This window comes from Aptenodytes patagonicus, chromosome 2, assembly GCF_965638725.1.
Source record: "Aptenodytes patagonicus chromosome 2, bAptPat1.pri.cur, whole genome shotgun sequence".
Classification (NCBI taxonomy): domain Eukaryota; kingdom Metazoa; phylum Chordata; class Aves; order Sphenisciformes; family Spheniscidae; genus Aptenodytes; species Aptenodytes patagonicus.
Window position 1 is genome coordinate 96,363,713 of NC_134950.1, and position 21,979 is coordinate 96,385,691.

Here is a 21,979-nt window from a genome sequence, read left to right on the forward strand (position 1 = left end):
CCCACCCTTCAGCCCTTTTGAGATCAGAAACGCCATCTTGCAGAATTTGCTCTTGAAGGAGTAACTCATCACATCTACCTTTGCACAACGATGCCTTTGATTCATCAAGTTAATGGTTTACTACACGGCACCTTATTGGCACAATTTCTGGTGAAGCACCCCTAGATGACATCTGAGGTGACAAGAACAAGTTGCGTGGTGTAACTAGTACCGGACTCATGAGAAAGTCAACAACTCAGCTACTTTCTGTTGACCCATCATACCAGGGAGGCTTTGGTGGGGCCTTCCCAATTTTTAAACACGGTCATTTGGGAGATGTAAGCCACGTATGTGCCGTTGGCAACGATCATCGTGGGCTGCTGAGTTCCCGCGTGGATTTGCCCACGTCCTTCACTCTCTTACGGTAAAGGCATTCAACAGGGCAAGTTTGGAAAAAGGTATGCAGACGCGTTACAACGCTGCTTATACAAATGGTGGCGGTGGCAGAGCAGGGCAATGGATTGGGAACTGGCCGCAGCCCATGGGGGAGCGGGGCTGGGGAGGCCGAGGGGTCCGGGCAAGGCGTGGAGGGGCGAGGAGAGGGACGAGCGCAGGGGCTCGGGGAAGCGACGAGGGCTCCGCACGCGCGTGGGCCCCGTGTCCCACCGCCCCCCCCCTCCACGCCCGCCTCTCCAAACTCCGCGGCCGTCCCGCGGCCCCCCGCTCCCCCGATTCCCCGGGCGCGGCCCCTCCCGCCCCCCGCGCGCCGCCGGGCTCAGCTGAGCAGACAATGGGAGATCAAAGCGGGGGGGGGCGGGAGGAGGAGGAGGAGGAGGAGGAGGAGGAGGATGGTGCCGGGGGCGGCTGGAGCCGAGGCGGAGTGGTTGCGTGCGGCGCTCTCTCTGCGCTCGATTAGTGTTCCTGGGGAGGGAGCGAGCGAGCGAGCGAGCCGGGGACGGAGGGGTGGGGGTGCGGGGCGCCGCCGCCGCCGCGCGCGAGTGAGTGCGTGTGTGCGAGTGAGTGAGTGTGCGCGCGAGTGTGTGAGTGTGTGCGTGCGTGCGTGCGTGCGTGCGTGCCGGCCTGCCGGGGTGTGCGAGAGGCAGCGCGAGGGCGAGGGAGCGAGCGCGAGCGGGGAGCGAGCGAGTTGCGCAGCTGCCGTGCGCGCAGCCCCGCCGCCGCCGCCGCCGCCGCCGCCGCCACCAGCAGCAGCAGCAGCAGCAGCAGCAGCAGCGGCAGCAGCAGCAGCACCTCACTGGCATTGAGCGAGCGGAGCTGCTAGTTGCGCTGGAGAGAGACGCGCAGGGAGGAGGAAGAAGAAGAAGAGGAGGAGGAGGAGGAGGAGAAGAAGGAGGAGGAGGAGGAGGAGGGGAAGAGGAGGAGGAGGAGGAGGGAGAGGGGGGAGGAGGAGGAGAAGAAGAAGAAGAAGAAGAAGACGAAGAAGAAGAAGAAGAAGAAGAAGAAGACGAAGAAGACGAAGAAGACGAGGAGGGAGAAGAGGAGGAGGAGGCCACACGGACACCAACTGAAACAAAGTATTTCCAAACCAGCACCCAACTCCACCTTGTGAGGCTCCCCAGCATGGCTTCCGAGGAACTCTACGAGGTAACAGCCCCCGAGCGCCGGCCCTGCCCCCGGCCCCGCCGGCCACCCCACCCCACCCCACCCGCCTTTTTGTTGCTCTCGGGAGAGCCGGCGGTCTTGTCACCCACACTTGCTGCGGCTGCCCCTTCCCGCTGGGCCCAGCGCCTGCGTGTGTGTCCCCCCCCGCCCAGCCTGGCCCCCCGCCCCCCCTTCCCTCCCCAGTTTTGCTGGAGGAGGACGGAAATGTGACTGAAAGGAGGAGACGGCAAAGTGTTACCCGTGGCCTGCGCTCCCCCCCCCCCCCCCCCCGTTCGCACAACACTTTGACTCCAGAAGGAGAAGGGGCGGGGGTGCTGGATGGTGGGGAGCAGCGCTGACAGCCGCGACTTGCTCCGGGAGTGAGCACGCCGAAGTGCGAGCCCGGCGGTGTGCAAAAATGTGTGCAAAGCCGAGTTATTGCATGTGTCCGGAGGGGGGGGGGGGGGAGGGCAGAGGGGCTTTCCTCCTGGATTTGTGTCTGTAGCGAAGTCCTGTGCTACCATCCTGTGCCTTGGCCATGCAGCAAGCTGCGGTGATGCAAAATATTAAAATTTAAACTCCTCAGCTCTTCGTGCTCTAACGATACGGTTAAGGTTGCGAGGGAAGCCGAAAAGATTCAAAGTTAAGGCTCTGACACGCCATCCTTCACTCGTCGCTCCGGAGGTGGTCAAAGGGTGTGCTGAGGGGAGAGGAAGGTTTTGGGGTGAAGAAGGGAATGAGGTGACAGCCTAACTTTGAATTTCCTGTCTTATGTGTGGCAATTTCACATCCTTGCCCTTAATTGAAAAGCATTATGGTTCTCATGGATTTAACTTCCTTGTTTTTATTTTTACAAGAAGTCATCCTTGTGAGTGAAAAGCCGTTGTTGTTTTGGTGCCGTTCTTGTCTTTTGGGTAAAGAAGTGGCCACCAAAAACCAAAAATGCTTTTATCTCGTAGTTAATATGCATCCAGGCAGTGTTCTATAAAAGAATATTTATATCCAGAGGTTGGAAGGCTAAGGTCAAAGGGAGACAGACAGCCTTCAGGACACTTGACAGAATAAGATGTCTTACTGTACTGTTGGTGCACATGCATCTCCCGTTAATGGAGTTACATCTGTGCTGCCGTCGGTGAAAAGACCTGTAGAAGGCAGTGAAAGGTGCCCCGGGTGGGCTTATATTTTAAGCAAGTTGACTGCCGAGCGGAGGTGCTGAACTGATAGACTAGAAGACTGAAGGCCTGTATTCCCGAGACAGATAAATCACAGTTAATTGCTTTGGCAAGTTTCCCCATCCTCGTAATGTGGCTTAAGCCAATCTTGAAGGGATCATCCCTGGAAGTAGGAGAGAAATTTAGGGACCACTCTGTATGCGAAAGGATTGCCAAAAACTTGCTTTCACTTCGGAAAGAGTTCTGTCGGGTTTGTGGTGTTGGGCCCATAGACTGTGCTGTGGCCAATACTTGCTCTTTGTGCGTCGCTGTATTTGATCAAAGATGGACAATGGGATATCGGTTTCGATAGGCATAAAAAATGACCAGAAAAATTCTATTTGCTGGACATTGGACTGAGGTTAAGCGTGACCACTGCTCGTTACACTTCTTGCTTGTCTTAAGTTGTGTTTGAAATGTTGACTTGTGCAAAAGGCTCAGTAGTCTGTTGAGCGTGGCCGTCCTCACTGGGCGGGTGGCATGTGATGTCCGTCGGGTGAAAGCCTCTTTCACAAAACGCCTGAAGTGATAAACTACTTTATTATTTTAAAAATCAGACACATTCTTTAATTGCATAAGTGCGAAGTTTATTTGAGATGCTGAAATTGTTAATGCTTTTGGACTCAGATGTGGGTTAAGCTGTCTCTCTTGCATTTTTTTTTTTTCTAAATTGCTGTTCATTTTTTACAAGTTTTGTCTTGTAATGAAATTTGTAGCCATGCCTGAAAAACCATAAAATAATAAATAATTTAAATATAGTGAACACTAATTTGGGAAGTACGTAACTGCAAGTTGACCTGAAATGTTGAATATTAGGTAATTTAAACCCTTCTGTGAACTGCTGGTGTTATTGACTGGGGGTTTACTTCTGTTTCATGGATATTTTCTTTGTAATTCATGCCATACAATATTCTTTGAATCTGGTGAGTGAAATGCGGTACCATTTGTTACACCTCCATTTTTCCTTCTGAATCTTGATCTTGTGTCTTGATCGAAAAAAGTGTATAATCTATTTGCGATTGTTTGACTAAGTATGAATGCCAACTACTCCTGCTGGTATGTGTCATGGTTCTTCCAAAATACAAATGAGAAATCCTCTTATAAACAATAAAAATGAAGGTAAGTTCCTTTTTTTTTTTTTTAATTAAGAAAAAAAAATCTGCATGGATTCACTTGTTGTTTGCGGGATGATTTTTGTTTTTACTCTGGATATCATCTCTGGAGAGAGGGAGCTGAACTGTAGGCCAGTGATTTGGAATTCAAAGATTGAAACCTTGAAATACACTAACGGGCTAGAAGGATGACTTTCTTGGGCTGGCTGTATATCCTGTATGTCATTTGTCCCTGAGCATTTTAGAGGTTGTGGTAATGATTAACTGCCTTTTTTGAGGGGGGAGAAGATCTGAAGAAAATATGAAACTTTTATTGAAAAATGTTGAAGAGACTCTTTTTTCTAGATGGAAAGTGAAACAAGTAGTAATGTTGCCAACCTCTGTGGGTGAGGCGAGTAACATAGTTTTTCTGTTTGTAAGTTTGATTCTTCAAGTGACAACATGTTAGGGAGGTGGACAGACATGGAGAAACTGGTGAGCAAGACAGGTAAAGGAAAACATAAGAAAAGGTGCCGTCGGGGTTTTTTCCCCCCAGATTTGTTTCAATAGGCGTTGACATCTTATGGCATCTTTCTTTGTGGGTGCCTGCTGCTGTCTGCGTTACTGTGGCTTTTGGAAAGTCCTTTGCACAGCTGCTTGGGCAAGTAGTAGGGCTACTTTCTTTTACACTGTGACAAGTTTGCTTTGCTTTACTGACTGATTCACACCCGTTGAAAGATTGTTGCTTATTCTCATCATCTTCACTGGCATAATTAGAAGTAGGGTACCCACCTCATTTAGAAGGTTCATTTGGAGGCAAACTATGTTTGCTCTCTCTACAGTCAAATCACTCGACCTCCTCTGGCAGACCCTTGCAGTGATGTCTGGGATTGAAATCATCCTGAATTGTGGTTGGCATGACAAATTTGTTTGATGAAATGTGGAAGTGATCCCATAAAAGTACTCCCCAGGACAACTGTGTGTTAGCCAGCAAGTCAGAAGTACTAAATGGTGGTTGGTAGACAAATACTAAAGTTGTGCTGAGTTTGGAAGAGTCTCTTTCTTATAAAATTCAGTAACTTTTTTTGTACTAAGTGCGGTGGAAATATATTGAAGTTGTCTGCCTGTTGGAGATTGTATCTAGTCAAGCAACCAAGCGTTTCCATCTTTCCTCTGAGAATTACTGGTACAGCTGATGGTATACATGGCTCACTGGATGCATTTGTGTAATTGTAGTTATGCTTGGGCCATGATTGCTACTCATATCAGAATATTTTTACTGGGTTTTACCAAGAAGTGAGCAAAACAGTTTGCGTGAACTTTGCAAGTGCACCTTTGCATCGGTGTCTTTTCTTCACTCTGTATTTCACCTTGACATTGCTTGTAAACCTAGTGTTTTAAGGTGACTTAATTGATTTCCATTAAAATATTACAGGTTAACATACTTAAAGTCCTGTCGTCCAAAATTACACATTTTTATATGGTTTATAGAATGGAAAATGTCCTTTTTTTTTTAATTCTTCAAGTGTCTTGCAAAATACATACGCCTTTTTTTCATCCTGATGTCTAGTATTCTCAAGGTGATACTTCACTTCCAATGATGATTCAGTATTTTTGGTTTTATTTTTAGAACTAAAGCCTTCGACATTAAATTATACAGATACAGTGAAATTACAAACTGAAACTAATTTCAGGAGCAACTGGCTGAAGTTCTATGGCCTTGCATTAGGCTATATGTCAAGTTTGATCACCTAATGTGTAAGACCCAAAGACACGTATTCCATGAAAATTTAAACTTTGTGTATACAGTAGTGGCCACAAGTCAAAAAAAGTAATCCTGTGGGCTGTTCTTCAGCTACTGTGCTAGTTTTTTAAATGATAGAGTATAGAAAACTGAAGAAGAAATGCTGTCATTTAGTTGAAAATTTGATACTGCATGGGAATTACCCACTTAAAACCAAAGTCTGTCTCACAGCCCTAGTAACACTGCAGCGACCAGATCTTCATCATGTTTTGTGTGTGTTTACTGGAAAGTTTAAACTTTTGTTTTGCTTAAGTTAACTGTAAGGGTAAATCCGTTATCTACAGTATGCAGCTTGGAGCTTGTTTTAATTTCTTATGGCTATTTGATGAAAAATTGCTATTAACAACAAATTAGAATTGCCTGTTTGGGCAATAGCCATTTTTTCCCCCATTGAAATGGGTTATTTTTATTCAACCTGTCTTGCAGGAAGTCCAAAATATCTTGATCTATCTTCTGCTGCTTGTTTCTGATGTGCTGATTCCTAAGATCTTGGCTGAACATCAGTGACACTTGTTCATAAAGGGGGTCTTGCAGTCATTGAGCTGTAATGCCTGAATCTTTCTGATTTTATTTTGACAAGTGGTGCAAATGTTATTGCTTGTTTCAGAAGAGGTAAAAGACTAAGACTTGCTTGACTAACCCTAGCCAACTAAACAAGACTAGGAATTTACATCAGACCTGTTTGCGTTGCTTCTACCCCTTAGGAACTCTACATCTGACTTAAAATAGAGTTGAGGATTCATCCCCTTTTGGGGACTTTCACTTCTTTAAACCAGAGCACAAATGCAAGAGCACTGCAGGAATGGAGCCACCACGTTTAGTGCAAGAAACTCAACTTTTTTCCATGTCCCTTGCCATGCTGCTTTTCACCAGCTTGAGTTATCTCTCATCTCCTGTCCTAGAGCTCTAGACAGAAACTAGGCGGGGTCTGGTGCCCCGTCTTCTGCTGCTGCCGCTGCCGCTGGGGAAATTCCTGAGCCCCCGGGGGCTCCTCCAGCGTGCCCTGCCCTCTGCGGTGCCACTGGCCTGGCGAGGCTTTAGTGGCTGCTCCCAGAGTTCAAACACCCGCGGCCAAAGGAATGAAATTCTGCCTGGGTCCTGTGTAGTAGGATCGCAAATGGTTCACAGATAAGGAGATGTTTTAGCAGTGTTTATGCAAAAAAACTCTTTTGTACATACATGTATATATCATAGGTCTATTAAGAAAACAGATTTTTTTTTTTTCCTCCTGTGTAATTGCTTTGAATTGCCCGTGTCCGTCAGGGGAAAAAAGGATGGGAGGGAGAGGAAGCGTGAGAGGGGGAGAGATGCCCCATCCACAAAGCATGTGAGGCTCTGATAATTCTTACCTTCACAGTCTCTGTCTTTCACAGCAGACTGCGATTTCATTTCTTGAGTTTTTTGGTCAATCAAAGATTGGCTGGTGCGGTGCCAGTCACATTTAGGGTTACGGAATAATTACTTCCAACTTATGAGACTGTACTGTCGCAGAAGGTTGCTTCCACTATGCTGACGTTCAGTACCCCTTGAATGAGGATAAATTATGGGACACAAAGGACTTAAAGAGACGTGCCACAGCCCCTTGTTCCTCAGGAAGGTTGGCGTAACTGGAACAGCGTCAGTGATGCCGTGTTCCTCTTTGACTTCTCAGTAGGTGCAGCTTCATTTCTTCCTGACTGCTGCAGCATGTCTGACCTGTGCCGAAGCGGTAGAAAAAACCAAGTTACTAACAGTTAGGGTTTTACCTCTCTCTGATAAATACGCCACACTTGCAAAGACTGTATTTGATACAAAACTTTGACAGGCATAATGACTTCTTAAATATGTGATAACTGGATGTGCAGATCTGTTGGATATAATAGATATGCAGGCCTATAATGCCACTCTTACTCTTCTGTAATAAACTCCAAATCTGGTGTTACCGGGCAATGTATTATTTTTGGGTATCTGTTGGAAGCATGAGCTCCACAGACTGTATTTGCAAGGTGAAAAGGGATGCACAAGCCTCTCCCTGTCAACTTCTTCTGTGCCTTTGGGGTTTTGGATGGCTGGATGGCATGTGATAACCTTATTTGTCAATAAATACAGGGTTGTTGGGTTTTTTTGTTTATCTTTGAGTAAAACATTAATAATTTTAATATTAAACGTACCCTGTGCTTTCTCTGACAGTATATTGTTAGTCCAGAAAATATCTTAAAAATGAAAGTTCTGTATTTTTCATTACCAAATGTATTCTCCAAAGCCATAGTATCTCTCTAAGAAGAGCTTTTATTTTTCTCATTTTTGATGGGCTTTTAATATTTACATGCAAGAATTTTGTGTTCTTTGAAATAAGTTCTTTGAACTTCTCTCCATATTACTTAGAGGAAAAGAAAATTGGCATGTTACTGGTTCAGTACGCTATAAAGGCAAGAACTTTTACTGTTTTCATAAACATCCTCAGATTTACATGTGTCCCTTAATGGTGACCTGTTGTAGATCTTTTTCAAGGAATCTATGAATATGTATGACTACGTAGAATGGATATGGATAAAAAACATTTTTTAACCATAGATTTGCATTTTTAAATGATTTTGAAGCCACTTTGCTAGCATAAAATGCAAAATAAAGCAACTATTTACTAACTATCTTTTAACTCTATATTTGTTTTATTGAATAATGAAACAATGTAACTACTGTAACAGTTTTGTTGTGATTCTTCAGTGAGGCTTCACATTTTATAATCGCACTGCATAAAATAAATTAGTACAGCTCTGATCAAATCTTCCTTCTTGGCCATGTTATGTCTGATGGTTTGTTTGTTTCTTTTTTTTTTTTTTTTTTGTGGGGAAAGATAAGGTACGTGTTTTAAGTGGCCTAACCACATTTGTAGTTGTGCCTTTCCAACTCTTCTGCCCCCACAGTTTCGGAAGTTTCACAGCTTTTAAGTAAATTAAGTCTTAATGTTCAGTCTTTGCTGATTGTCATAGTAGCATCTGAAAAATCAAAACCCAGGGTTTTTTTAGTATCCTGGATGAACAGGGAAGGAAGGAGATGTACTCTTTTCTTTTTCTTTAAAGTGACTTTGTGATTTTCATTTTGCAAAGACGTTTAAATACCTCTCTAAGCATCTCCACTTCCTGTAAAACACTGGTTTATAGAAATTTGCTTGGTTTAGGGAATAATAAAAAAATTGGCTTTAGTTTTAAGGTGCCACAGTTTAAAGCAAGTTATGGGAAGTATGTTGTGATGTATTTATCACAGAAAAATGTTAGATGTACATTTTGTAAATACGTATGTAGGGAAACCATTGAAGTACATTCTTAAGAGTATTGAAATGAATATATCTTAACTCCAAAATACTTCCCTGACACTGTGATGTGTTGAATGTTGTATTCAATGGATACTCAGAAGTCTATAGTTTTTTAAGTTCTTTCCATAAAATGCAGTTCTTCAATGAAACATCATCTGTATATTCATAACATTTTTGTTACCAGTTAACAATGTAGATATATGAAGGGTATAAAACTATTCAAAGTAACTTTGGGAAAGTTAGCTGGATTATAGTTTGGCTAGTTGCTAAATCAGGCTTGTTTGTTGCGTTTTGATTTTAGCACCTGATTTTCCCCGGTTATATATATAAAGTATAGCTCGTGCTAGCACAGTGTGACTCTTCCATCATATTTTAGTGGCTGGGTCACTTACAAGGTTAAAACTAACAGACCTGGGATTGTGTCTCTAAGAAATAATGAGAATGTAAGACTATATGTACTGACACAAAAGATCCATATAGTTCAGCATCCTGATTCCTATCACGGGTCCGTAATGTCTTACTGTAGAGGGAAAAAATGGGAAACGTGGCACAGTGATAATCACTGGGAGCTTTCGTGGCTGGTTTTGTTGGGACCAAGGCAGATTTCAGCCTTGGTTATAAAATGCCAGCAGCATGACCTGAGCTCCCCAGATGTTCAGAGGCCACCTTCACTCCCTGCGCACACCTGCCGGAGGGTTGTGGCTGCAGGCTCGGGCAAAGGCGGGCACATCTGTGGGAAGAGCGGTGCCGTGCGTGTTTCTGTTGATCCTGGCAGGGCATGGTGTAAGCCGGAGTACGGTATGATTGCCAGGTCGCTCACTCGTGTTAGCACAATTGTTCGTCGGGCTAAACTTTCATCGTTTCTCTTCAGACAATGTTTCTAAACACTCGCTGGGGTCTTGTTCAAATGGTAGAGTTTAAGGCGTTTTTACAAGTCTTTTCTGAGTCAAAACCACTGAATACATTGCTGTTACTGAACACTGTATTAACTTGAACTTTAATTTTCAAGAAGAGGTCGTTAGCGTATGTGATCAAACAAAACAGAAACACCAACTCTGAGTGAAATCTAAAGTCATCGGCAGCTCTAGATACTTGCAAGTCTTCAGTGGAGACTTTACATGCTTAAGGTCTGTATCCCAAAATAAGGCCTAGCTAACTGCTTTGTATGAGTAGACTCCTAGTCTAGAAAATTTAGAGAGAGGAATATGGCCACAGAATAAAACAAATTGTAATAGTGCTTGTAATAATAATTCCAGGAATTAATCTCATGATTTGAAATTAATACTGTTTTGTGGGTGTAAGTATAAACAATAGTAGATTGTACTGCAGTATAATCTTTCTAAAATTAGGAAGATTGACAGAAAACTTTTCCTTAAAGAAAAAAATCAGAGACTTTTTTTCTCTGTAGGCTTTTTGCCCATACAGTAACTCTATACTGTAACTCTTAGATGGCCCCTCATGTTTTCAAGGCTGGCACATTTTTTCTCACTTGTTTGGGTCACAGATAAGGACCAAACTTGATCTTTGATTAACAGTGCTTTCTAAGAACAAAGAACCAGAAAGAAAGTAAAAGCAGTGACGTTTACATCAGACTGAGAATCTTGAGCTTTTGTTCTTAGCGTACTTTTCTGTGGAATTAGATCATAAATATAGTTATTCTAAATAGATGTATTCAAACCAACTCGACAGTCAGTTGACTGAGCATTTCCAGCTAAACAATTTCTAATGCTTCCTGAAAGTGATGCTGTAGCGCGTCTTCCCCTGGAAGGCCGAGGTGTCCATAGGAACAGCTCACCGCTGTCCTTTGCAGCTGAAGGAATAACTAGATGTCCAGACATTCCCAAGGGCAATGGAAGTTTTAAATTAGGGCCGTTCTGGAGGGGTCAGTCAATTTTCACTTATGATATAGTAAGGTCAGAAGTTTCAAAGTTAAAATTTAAACTGTTGGTGCACACCAGGTTGTTTATAGTGTATGTACGTGGCTAGAGAAGGTTAAAGCCCAGCTGACAAATTGTTTTCAAATTTGTTCTTTCCTTTGTCCGGTTCATATGCTTAGTGTTATGTACTTTGTATTTTGATTTGATTGTACAAGAGGGTATGTGTTGAGTGGGAAATTAAAGGACACTTGATCTCTATTTCATATTACTTTGGAAAAAACATCCATAAGACAATGTAATACAGAAGTCTAGGATGAGTTTATTATCATCTGACTTTCAAGAGGCATGACTTCCAGAGAAGTAACATTTGAAAAAGCTGTATTTTTACCCAGGTCATCAAGGAATAATGATCAATAACAACAAAGAATTTTTTCCCAGATGCCGATGGCAAATAAGGTAGCGTCCTGTCTCAAAAGATCCATCAGTGTTTCAGATTTCATTTCACTCATTTTAGAGGCATCTCTCTTGTATCAGGGCAGCTCCTTAATTGATTTGTTTTTCCTTTCTCCCACATTGTACTCATCAGATCTCCTGAGATTTGTGCTTATTTATTTAAACTGCCCAAGAATAAAATATTAGGTTCTGAATGAGAAGATGGAAATTATTGTATTTAAGGATGCTTCTTTCAGATGTAACATCATAGGAGTGTCAAAACATGGAAGCCAGTACATCAAGCAGTTGTTGATTTGACAGCTTATGTCCATGACTACAGAAACCCAATGGATATGAAGGATTACTACTTCACAGATCTTTAAAACCACACAAAGATGGGATCTTGCTCATTTTTTCATCAGCAGGATACACGTGTCGTATTGTATGCAAACTGTGCCACGCTTCGCTACTTTCTTATTAGTAAAGATTTAATAGCAGGGTTGTCTTTTACTGGATTTTTTTAAAAATGCTTACTGAGCTAAATCATTAAAACACCTTATCTTTAAAATCAATTCTTTACAAGGATCAATTTCAATTTTAAGTTCAGTTTTGCCCTGAAACTGGTGCAATGCAGAACAAGCATATTGAATAAGATGGTGTTCTGGAGGTTCTCTCTGCTGCCATTAGTGGCAAAACATGGATTTAGTGAGGAGATAGAATGAGCACTAGGGACGTCGTATGGTTTCTGTCCCCATGAATGTTAGGTCTCGATCCACCCGTAGTGACAGATGAAATGTTACTGTTATTCATTTATACCTATTCCTATGTTATTTTCCTCCGTTTATCCAGATAAAATTGTTTGTTATGCTCTAGTTCTTTATACCTTTGGATACTCATGAAAAGCAATGAATGATGGACAGCTGTCAGTTAAGTTACAGTTAAAATAGTGTGAGATAAATTTTATTTTTTTCAGTGCAAGTGAAGATCTTAGTATTGGTCTGTAAAATGGGAAGTTCCTGTCTTTATTGCTGCCTGTTATTTGAATATATTTAATATTAATTGAGTTATTCAACATTGAAGTCCTTACTCAAGTAATTGCAACCTAGTTTATTCTAAAGAATTTAATCCTCTGCACTTGAACAAATATATCTCTAATCAAAGCTATTAAATGTAACAAAACTGATTCCTTGCATGCACACAAAATAATTTGCTTTATTACGATATTCTTATTGTCAAGTAAAAATAATGTCCTCTGGCTTTTTTGCTTGTTCATGATGGACGTTTTCATAAATAATGGGAATTAATAAGAGTCATTATTCTAACCTATATATATATGGTTTTATTCTTTCCATTAGTAAAATAATGCTTTATTTGGCTCATTTTTATTTTTCTTCTGTACACTTGTTTATATTTATGAAGCTTGAACTAAGATGTGAATAGAAGTGATTAATTTGGGGGAAGGGATTTTAGATCTTTATATGCTAAATAAAGTCTTAAAGTACACTGAGACATAGTAAATTATGAGAAGAGGAAGAAGAAAGTAGTGGCTGGACTGTGGAACCATGTGATAATTTTATGTTCTGCTTTTCGCTAAATGAATGCTCCCTTTTCATTCATTTGTCCCTTTTGTCAAGTGTTTGAGCTGTTCCTTCCCAGCGTCTTCCCAATACCTGTCTCTCTGGTTTTCAGTCAAACCACCAGAAAAAACTTTTTCCATCCAGCTTGTTCAGAAAAGGACACTTTCAGTGTGGAATCAGTTGTCTATTGATTGCAAAGTAAGGATGATTTTTATTTTTCTGAGCAAGAAACTGGAACTTTGTTACGTAGTGGAAGAAAGGCACATCCTGCTAAAACTGCCTCACCTTTTGTAGAAAGACGGGTAGGCAGAGGCTGTTGGGGAAAAATGGAGGATCTCATCATTAGGACACCTGAATGCTGTCTTGAAGAATGTAATTCTCTTTCCTCTGTCACAGTTAGTCTAGCACTGAGCATGTCACTCAGACTGAATGTTTCAGAGGTGATTGCTAATCATTTGCTCATCTCCCTGTCAAAGTTTGAATCCCTGAGCCGAAGCACAAGCAGAATAAAGCCTTTTTTTCTTTTTCTTTTTCTCCCCCCCCCCCCCCAAGTAAATACCATCAGAACATCTTCGGATGAAGTAGAGCAGGCTGATTGGGTCTTATAGAGAGAAGCTATGCTACAAGTACAAGCCGCAGACAAACCTGTCTCCCTTTTATGTTGGGTTTTGGTTTGGTTTGGTTTTGGTGGGGCTAACTGCAGAGAGGTATTTAACTAGCATGCAGTGTTATCTTTGATATCCTCTGTAATCAGTGATGAGAGTCATCCAGAAGGCCATTCAGACCATCTAAGTGAAATTCCTCTAGAAGGTCATCAGACTTCATCCCCTTTCTTTACGGAGAGGTACAGAAAGGCTAGTCAGGTTAATTTAGCCAGTTAAGTGAAGAATACTTAAATGTGACCTCCTAAGCACTGAGGTTTTTTTTCCCTTTTTCTACTGTCTTCTGAACCTAATGCAGGGTAATACCCAACTTTTCATTCATTACAGGCCTTCCCTTGGGACCGTAAACTGTGTTAGTAGGTGAATGTTGTTAAGGGATTGCGCTGTTGAAGTATAAAGTGTTTAGGTACAGCACTGAGCTACTATGGTGTAAGTTAAGGTTTGTTATCTGAGTGACAGTAATGGATCAAGTCATGTTTTTAAACCATAATTGTTGTATTTTACTTCATTTTACATTAAATCTCAGAAGGTGTTTGGGTGGCAGTGCTTTATAATTGACTTCGGCAGGTCCTTCCTCTGACCACTCAGCGTTCCTTCCGTTGAGCCACAACGGCAGCTTGGCCATGTTTTAAGAGGTTTGGAAAATCCATCTGGCATAATTAAAAACAGAAAAACCCTGGCTCCAAAAAGGTTTATTTGGTTGAATCAGTTCCTCAGTCTGGTTCAGTGCATGGCCATACACATATTTGCCAGGATGACGAAGCAGGTGTGGAAGGTCATTGGAGTTGTTGAGCCACCAAGTGATGTCGACAGAAGAACAGCCTCAGCGAGTGAGCCCTGAGACTGGGGGAAGAAATCTGTGTATTCTGACAGCATTTGTGTCAGTTTTCCTCTCTTTTCCTTAACGTTTCTTTGAATGGTGTGATGTTTAAAAGTTAGTTTTGAAACATACTAAATATTAAGGAAGGAGACTATCTATTTCTTGTCCACTTTCAGCTGGGATTCTGAGGGCTCTGTTCTCTACACCTTAAGCAAATTTAAGTGCTGCGGGCCTTGCTTGCCACCACTGCAAGCCACTCCAGCAAGCCACTCATTCTTCCCCCTTCCTTAGCACCGGCACTGATTTGTGTTGCTGGGTCAGGTGAATGCCGTTTAAGGAAGCCTGTCTAGCTGAAGGCTGTCCACTGCTTTTGTAGAACTAGTTTTCTGGCAGTTTTCTGACTGACTCAGGTTGAAATCCAAGAGGTGCCGCTTCAAGTAAAGGAGCAGGAATATATGGCATGGTTGAAGGGAGACGGGAGAAAAAAACTGGGCAGATGTGGGGGATGGCTGCAGCAATGACTTGGCTCTGTTTTAAAAAAAAGAAGAATCCGTCAAACCGCATGTTTAATTTTCAGCTGGATCAACTCGCTGGGTTGACTTGCAGCGTGGCTGCACAGCTTCTTGCCCTTGGCTTGTGCTGACTCACAGAGCCGGTGTCCCTGGACTGCACCTTGAGGTCAGGCAGCACCATGCAGGGACGGGGTGAGGAGCAGCGCCCCTGAGAAAGGGGCTGTGCCAAGTGGTGGGGCGATCACGTTCGGGCTAGAAGACGCTGTGCTGTGTATTTTAGTGGCTGGTTACGCTTCCATTTTAATGTGAAAATGGAAAAGTCGTGTTTGCAGCAATTTGGGATTCCAGTTAATTCTCAGTGCTGCACAACTGCTACTTATTAACAATTCCCTGAATTTTACTTTAAGCATAGCAGTTACAAAGCTTGCTGAAACTTTTTGTTACTTTTAGTGTGCCGCAGGAGTAACGCAAAGTCTGCAGCCCTGTAAGCTTGTCTTTTCCCTGCCCACCTTGATTTTATTATAATTATGCTCTGATGCTGTTGTGCAAACGCAATCTGAAGATGGGGGTGACATACAAGCGTAGGTAAAAGTATCATTTATTTCTAAGGATTCTGGTTATTCACTGAGTGGGCAGTGGGCAGGGAGTGGGATGGAACAGGATGTCTCCTCGTAGCTGAGCTCACTTTAAGCTGCGTTTCATTTAAAATGCTGATATTCATAAGGATTATTTTTAGCCCCTCCAATGGAATTGAAGTTCAAAATATAAGTGCTGTCAATATCTTTTGGGTAGAAAAACTTGCACTTTAATTACTTTTGGTTTCAGTTTCACGGGCAGGAACAAATTATTTTCACTGTGAATGTGTTTATGTGAAGGTGGGAAAACTGATAAGGAAAGTAAACTGTGTTGCTCTTTAACTCCTTCCAATTCCAAATTATATATAAATAAAAACTGGTTAGGAAAGACTAATATTGAAGACTACAAGGCTAGTGCTGTATTATGGAAGGATTTGGGAACACAGAGATAGTAATTGAGTGAGAATTTAGAAAGCAGCCAAGTAGTTTAAGTGCCCCAAATCCAATATTCTCAGTTCTGTGTGTGTAGGCCCCTTATTTTGTTTATATTAAGCAAAAATATTCTGCCAGTTATTTAGGTGTATCTAATATTTAATTAAGAAATGCATTATTTCTAAATATTAAATATGATGATAAAAAGACTAGATTATGTATTCAGCATTTTAAAGACAATTTTCTTTTATTAAAAAGACTTAATATACTTATTACAAATGTAGTCTGCATTTGTATGCAGGTTGAAAACGTAAAATAGATTAAAATATTGGTTATTTCAGGGGTGTAGCACACAAAAATTAAGGTTGCGTGAATGTATATTCAGATGACTCATTGTTTTAACAGGTGCATGTAGCAATAAGTTTAAAAGCTATACTTTGCTTCTAAACCAGTACAATTTAATGGCATTGCCAGCCATTGGTATTGATCCTTCATTTAGTTAAAAAAAAAAAACAACAAATCATTAAATAAATAATTTAAAAGTACAAAACAAGATTGCAATCAGTTTAAAAAAAATTCTGTTGATCATCATCTGGAAACTTAATCCAATGTATTCAAATTTATTTACTTGCCAACAAAGTATTTAAAACAAAACAAAAAAACCCCCAGTGAACGCTTTAGACTACTTATGTGAAAATTACTAAGTCAAACAGACCTCCACTGTGCCAGTTTTTATTGAGTGCCACACTTTACTAAGAGCAGAATCAAATTATAAAATCAGGCCATTATTATTGCCCCTTCCATTTTTCCTCTGTGGTTCAATTCTGATATTGTTTTAACAGCCAGCCTGGCCTAGGCACTGGTTTTTTTCACACCCAGAAAGCAAGGATTAAAACATTGCATTCTATTTTTGATTATTCGCAAGATAAAAGCAACTAAACAAAGTGTACGCTTAAGGATAGAAAGTTGCCTCAGAAAGTTCTGTAAGGTCTGAACTTTCTTTTTATAGAGATAAAGGCACATTTTCCTGGGATTTATGTGACAGGAATCTTTCTTTAAATATCTAGATGCAAAGGAACTATGCATTGTTATTTCAGAGTGATTACATTAGGTGATCATAAAATAAATTCGCAGAATTTCTAATATGTGCAGGTCATTCATCATACTTTTCTGAGAATAAGAAATTCTGTTCCATTCAATTTTACTTTTCTGACAAAAATGAAATGAAATACAAGATCACTTCCATGAAAACAATCAGCACTGATAGTTATCGTTGCTTATTTGAAACCTGCTCTGTCCAGTACAGACCTTGCCAATAATATGTAATCACTTTTTCTAAAAGGATGATTGCCTAAAAATAATGTAATACAGATTTTACTGAAAATATAAAGAAAACAATTTTGTCTCAAAGTTATATTACTTAAAAATAAAAGTTACCCAGGGGATTTGTAATTCTAACAATGAAAAGTCATTAGGGATAGGTATGAAACTGTCATAGCTTAGAAAGGCAGAGGTGAAGAATCAAATGAATGAAGATTCAGAGAAAGTGCCATTAGCAGTAGCGGCTATTGGCTGTCACAACAAAAAGACCATTCATAAACCTAATAATAAAAATAGCCTAATAATAAAACTAATCATAAACCTTCTGTCAATGGGGTTAAGAATGATATGAAAATTCTCTTATTGAGAGCAAAAAAATGTAGTAATGACATGCATCTACTAGGTAGGGACAATAATAGTTGAGAAGAGACAGAAACACTGCAAAAAATGTTATTCTATGGTTCTTTTAAAATACAGTCAAAATACTGTTGTTCTCTAGCCAAAATCTGGATGTTGTGTTCACAATTTACAGTGACTTACAAAAAAATATTTCTTTATTCTGGTAGGAACAAACAAATTTGATTTTTTTCTTTAGTCTACAAGAGTCAGGATTTAAAACAAATAAACCCAACCAACTGAAGATATCTAAGGTATTGGGTTTTGTATTTTGTTTTGTTTTAATTTTAATTGTTGTAGAAGTGTAAATGAGATAGGATAGGCCAGGATAGAACACAAATACTAGACTGGACAGGTTGGTAATGATCACAGAAAGAACTGTGGAAAGGATGAAATGAGAATTGCTTAGCAAAAAATTGAAGAAAGAAGAGTCACTGCTTGTCCAACTGTTTGTGATGATTAGAACTTGTCTGTATTTATTTCTTTATTCTGAGGCTGAAAGTTTTTGGTTGACAAAGACACTCATGTAGGTATAGTAAGCTTTCGTAAGGCACCTGATGCAGTACTGCATGGTATTCTGATTTTTAAAACCTAGCTCTTTGCTAAGTCAACATGGCCCATATTAAATACATTTCAAACTGGTTAATTGACAGATCGTAAAGCAGTAATAGATGAAGGACGTTCATGTGGATTTTATAGAAGTTTTTCACAGCCCATTGCTTTGAGGATTTGGATAATGATCTGGGGGAAAAGAGAGTATCTCTGGTAAAATGCATACGTGCAAAAAATTGATGGATTAATAACTGTGAAGGATGGTCTGTACTTAGTTAATAGGGATGGTTTCAACATATGTTAATATGGCTAAATATATCTGTCTAGACAGTAAGATCATACATGTAGGATGGAGAGTAGTACTTTGGAAAGGAGTAATTTGGTGATACGATACAGTAGCTAAACTGCACAGTGCAGTCCCTTGGTACGGATATAGGGGATCTCAAGTGGAATCAGGTGTGCTTTTATTTTGCTGTATAGCTCTAGTGAGATAATGTTAGACAATTACATCCTGTTTGAGCTTAAGATGAAAAAAACCCCAAAACCTAGATAAACTTAAAAAGATTCAGAAAAACATGTCAAGGACAATTAAAAACCTTAAAAACATGTAAGTGAACAAACCCTGGTGTATAGTAAGAGCCTGGAGAAGCTCAATCTATTTAGTTTAGCAAAGGGAAGTTTGGGAAGTGACTGATGGCCTGTAAGTACTTATATGGGGCAAAGATTTCAGAAGGAGCAGGCCTTTAGGTATAGTAGGCAATGTCATGACAAAATACAGGAGCTGAACGCTGAACTCAGGTGTATTTCTTCTAGAAATATAATAAATTTAAAAATGAAGGCAGTTATCTATCAGAACAGTTTATTTAAGGATGTTCTGGATATGTCAGCAATAAAAAGCTGTGAATTTTTCCAAAAAGATGCCTTTAGTTCAAGCACAATATGATGGCCTGAGGCAGGAATTTTGGAGTGAAATTATCTGTTATGCAGGAAGGCAAACTAAATTATCATCGCTCAACACAGGTCATCTACAAAATCTGACAAAAGTGTTTTCACCATCAAAGGCACCCTGTACTCAGTTGTAATGTGCGTCTGTATTTTTGAAGGGAAGGCTGAAAAGAGAAGGGAAGAGGGAGAGTTGGGGATGTGGGGAGAGGATATAGTAAAGATGAGTTTAAATTTTATTTTACACATACAGAGGAACTAAGTATGAGATTTATTAAATCAAAATATGTGATTATCCAAGCAATACATACATCTTCTATACAGCATTTTGAAAGATTTGTACATGGTAATTGTGTGAATTAGCAACCAGCTGGGAACAATACCCTGCTATTTGTTAAAGGAGAGACAATAAAGTTCTTCTAGACAGGAAAGAATCTACATTGTTAACAGATGACCTGAAAGTTCAGCTCATTGAAAAGGCAAATATTTTGACCAGGAGAGTAAGTCTTCCTGTTGAGCAGTATGAGTTGCCGTGCTTAAGCCATACAGCTATTTTTAACCATGTCACAGCTATTGAGCTTAGTCTTCAACTTACTTCATAAACAGTGTAAAAAAGACTAAGCAGGTCTTTCTCTTTGATGAATGTAGAGGTGAATATGTCAGAATCCCTTTTTGTTGCAGTTTTTGTTTATTTTGTGCAATTTCTATATTGGTTTTAACAGTTCAGATGTAGATTTTTGTCTCTTGTTGTCACTATCTGCCACGTTCTGTTTTGTTGAACTCCAGAAGCACTATTGCATCGGAGTAACTGCAAGCAAAAGCTGGAGTTGCATGTGGAAGGAGAGTTGTTATGATCAAAGGGAAAAAAAAGTTAAGGCTCTATATAAAATCCTACTTTCTGCAAATGCCACAGATAGTTTTCCAGAAGTTTGTTCTTGAACACTTCTGTGGTTTAAAAGATTTTATTCCAGTTTAATGGCAGTTTTACAGTAGAATTTGAGTTCAATATGTAGCTTTTCAGCTTGTCTGGATTCTTTCAGATGTTTGACTTGAGCATCTAAAATCTTTGTCAGAAAATCTTTAATTTGATTTCCTGAATTCTAGGTTTTTCTGTTTTGAATCATGATTTTGTTTACTATGATGAAGGTCTCTGAATTACTTTAGTGCTTTCTAAGAGTAAAGTTGTGCTTAAATTATGTCTTGCAAGTTAAGATTCTTCAGTTCACAAGATGTGCTAGTAATGTAATTAAGATCTTATTGAAAAATATTTGAAGGAATGAAATGCTGTTTTCAAGACCTATGCTTATCTTAGATTTAAAATATCTCATTTTTCAAAGACGGTATGATGGAAAATGATATATCAAGGAAAATCTATTTTAACTTTAAAAATGGGCATCACTTAGTAGATGGACTTACATATCTAGGTAGTTCTTTGTGGCAATCTCTGAATGTTATTTTGTGATATGGCTCTTGAGATTGTGTATCTAAATTCTATGCGATTTCTTTGGGACACGCTATAGAGTTTATGCTTACTCTGTGTATGTACGTAAGTGTGTACTGCATCCTTTGGGAAGAGAACAAGCATCTTACCTCTTTAAATACCATGCCCTTCCTTGTAATGTGGCTTTAGCTTCTCACACTTTTTAGGAAAATCTGACCCAAATGGGAGAAACAACTATGACTTGCACAGAGTGCAAAGCTCTATGAATTTGGTTTCTTGTCCACTTTTGCAATTAGTGAGTATAGTCACTGTATCTATCTAAATGGTGAAATTTGGTCAGGCTTAATCTTTTCCTTCTTTCCACCACTTCCCTGTGCCCATGCTAATGGGTTTGTGGGAAAATAGAAGGCAGGCACGATGTACTAAATTTCTTGATACCTTGCTTGATGATTTGGTGGCAGGCTGAGAATAGACCAGACTACCTTTGAATATTATTCATGGAAATGAACTAGGAAGTGTAGCCATGCACACAAACGTTCCTTATGTTATGGCACATTTTGGTAGTTTACCATAACTTTTTAAATAACTAATATGACACTTTTTAGAAAGACTATTTGACTGATACAAAAAAAGAAGTGATACAATATAATTGAAACTATACCCAGTCTGCTCTGTGATACAGTTAACTGGCAATGCATATGTGTTAACACAAAAAGAAAGATATTTCAAGTTCAGCTCCCACCAAATTATGATATAATTACTTTTGCTCGCCTGATAAAGACATGTGCGTATAAACAAACCACATTTAGGTTAGCCCCTTGTTCATATATGCTTGATAAATCTGATAAAACTCTTGCACCCCTGCAAGGAGGAGAATTGTGAGCTTTCTAGGGTAAGGGCTATGTCTGAGCATATCTTTTTTTTTTTTTTTTTTTTTTTTATGGATTTTATACCACATCATAAAAAGACTGTTATTTACGTCACAAATTCAAACACTTGAGATTAAGGAAATGCCAGATTTATGGTTGCCTGTGAGTTCTTAATTCTCTGTATCTAATTTGTGCACAGACTGGATCATGGGTCCTGTGGTCAGGGAAGAAAACCGTCTGCAGTCGTAATTAAAAGAGAACTAGGAGGTGCACAGCTAATCTACCCTTTCCGATGAATTCAGTGGGAAGGGGTACTTCCCCTTTGGTGCTCCCAGGAGAGAAGTGTAAGCCATGAGCAAAACCATGGTACTGGCATGTTTAGGTTCTCCTGTTTGTCCTTATTCTCAAGGACTAGAGATTCCCACGTATTTCCAAGGCAATATGTGTTGATATCCTGCCTTCCCCCTGCCTCCTCAGCTGGGTGTTCCCTCTACCAACACTGGCACTCAGGATTTCATACAGAGTCAGTTTAGGGAGTTTATCCATCTGAAAATTCTTCTCCCTCACCCCCCCCCCCTTTTTTTTTCCCCTCCTGT

The 21,979-nt window shown here is 40.2% G+C and overlaps 1 protein-coding gene across 2 annotated transcripts in view; it reads left to right on the forward strand.

The window, feature by feature from the left end:
- The first annotated feature begins 1,366 nt into the window (after positions 1 to 1,366).
- Positions 1,367 to 21,979, forward strand: part of CDYL (chromodomain Y like) — a 109,384-nt gene continuing 88,771 nt past the window's right edge. For both annotated transcript variants that reach the window (XM_076330478.1, XM_076330477.1), the window contains exon 1: positions 1,367 to 1,581. In XM_076330478.1, coding sequence (XP_076186593.1) covers positions 1,558 to 1,581 — 24 coding nt within the window. In that variant the 5' untranslated portion in view covers positions 1,367 to 1,557. The remainder of the gene's footprint in view (positions 1,582 to 21,979) is intronic.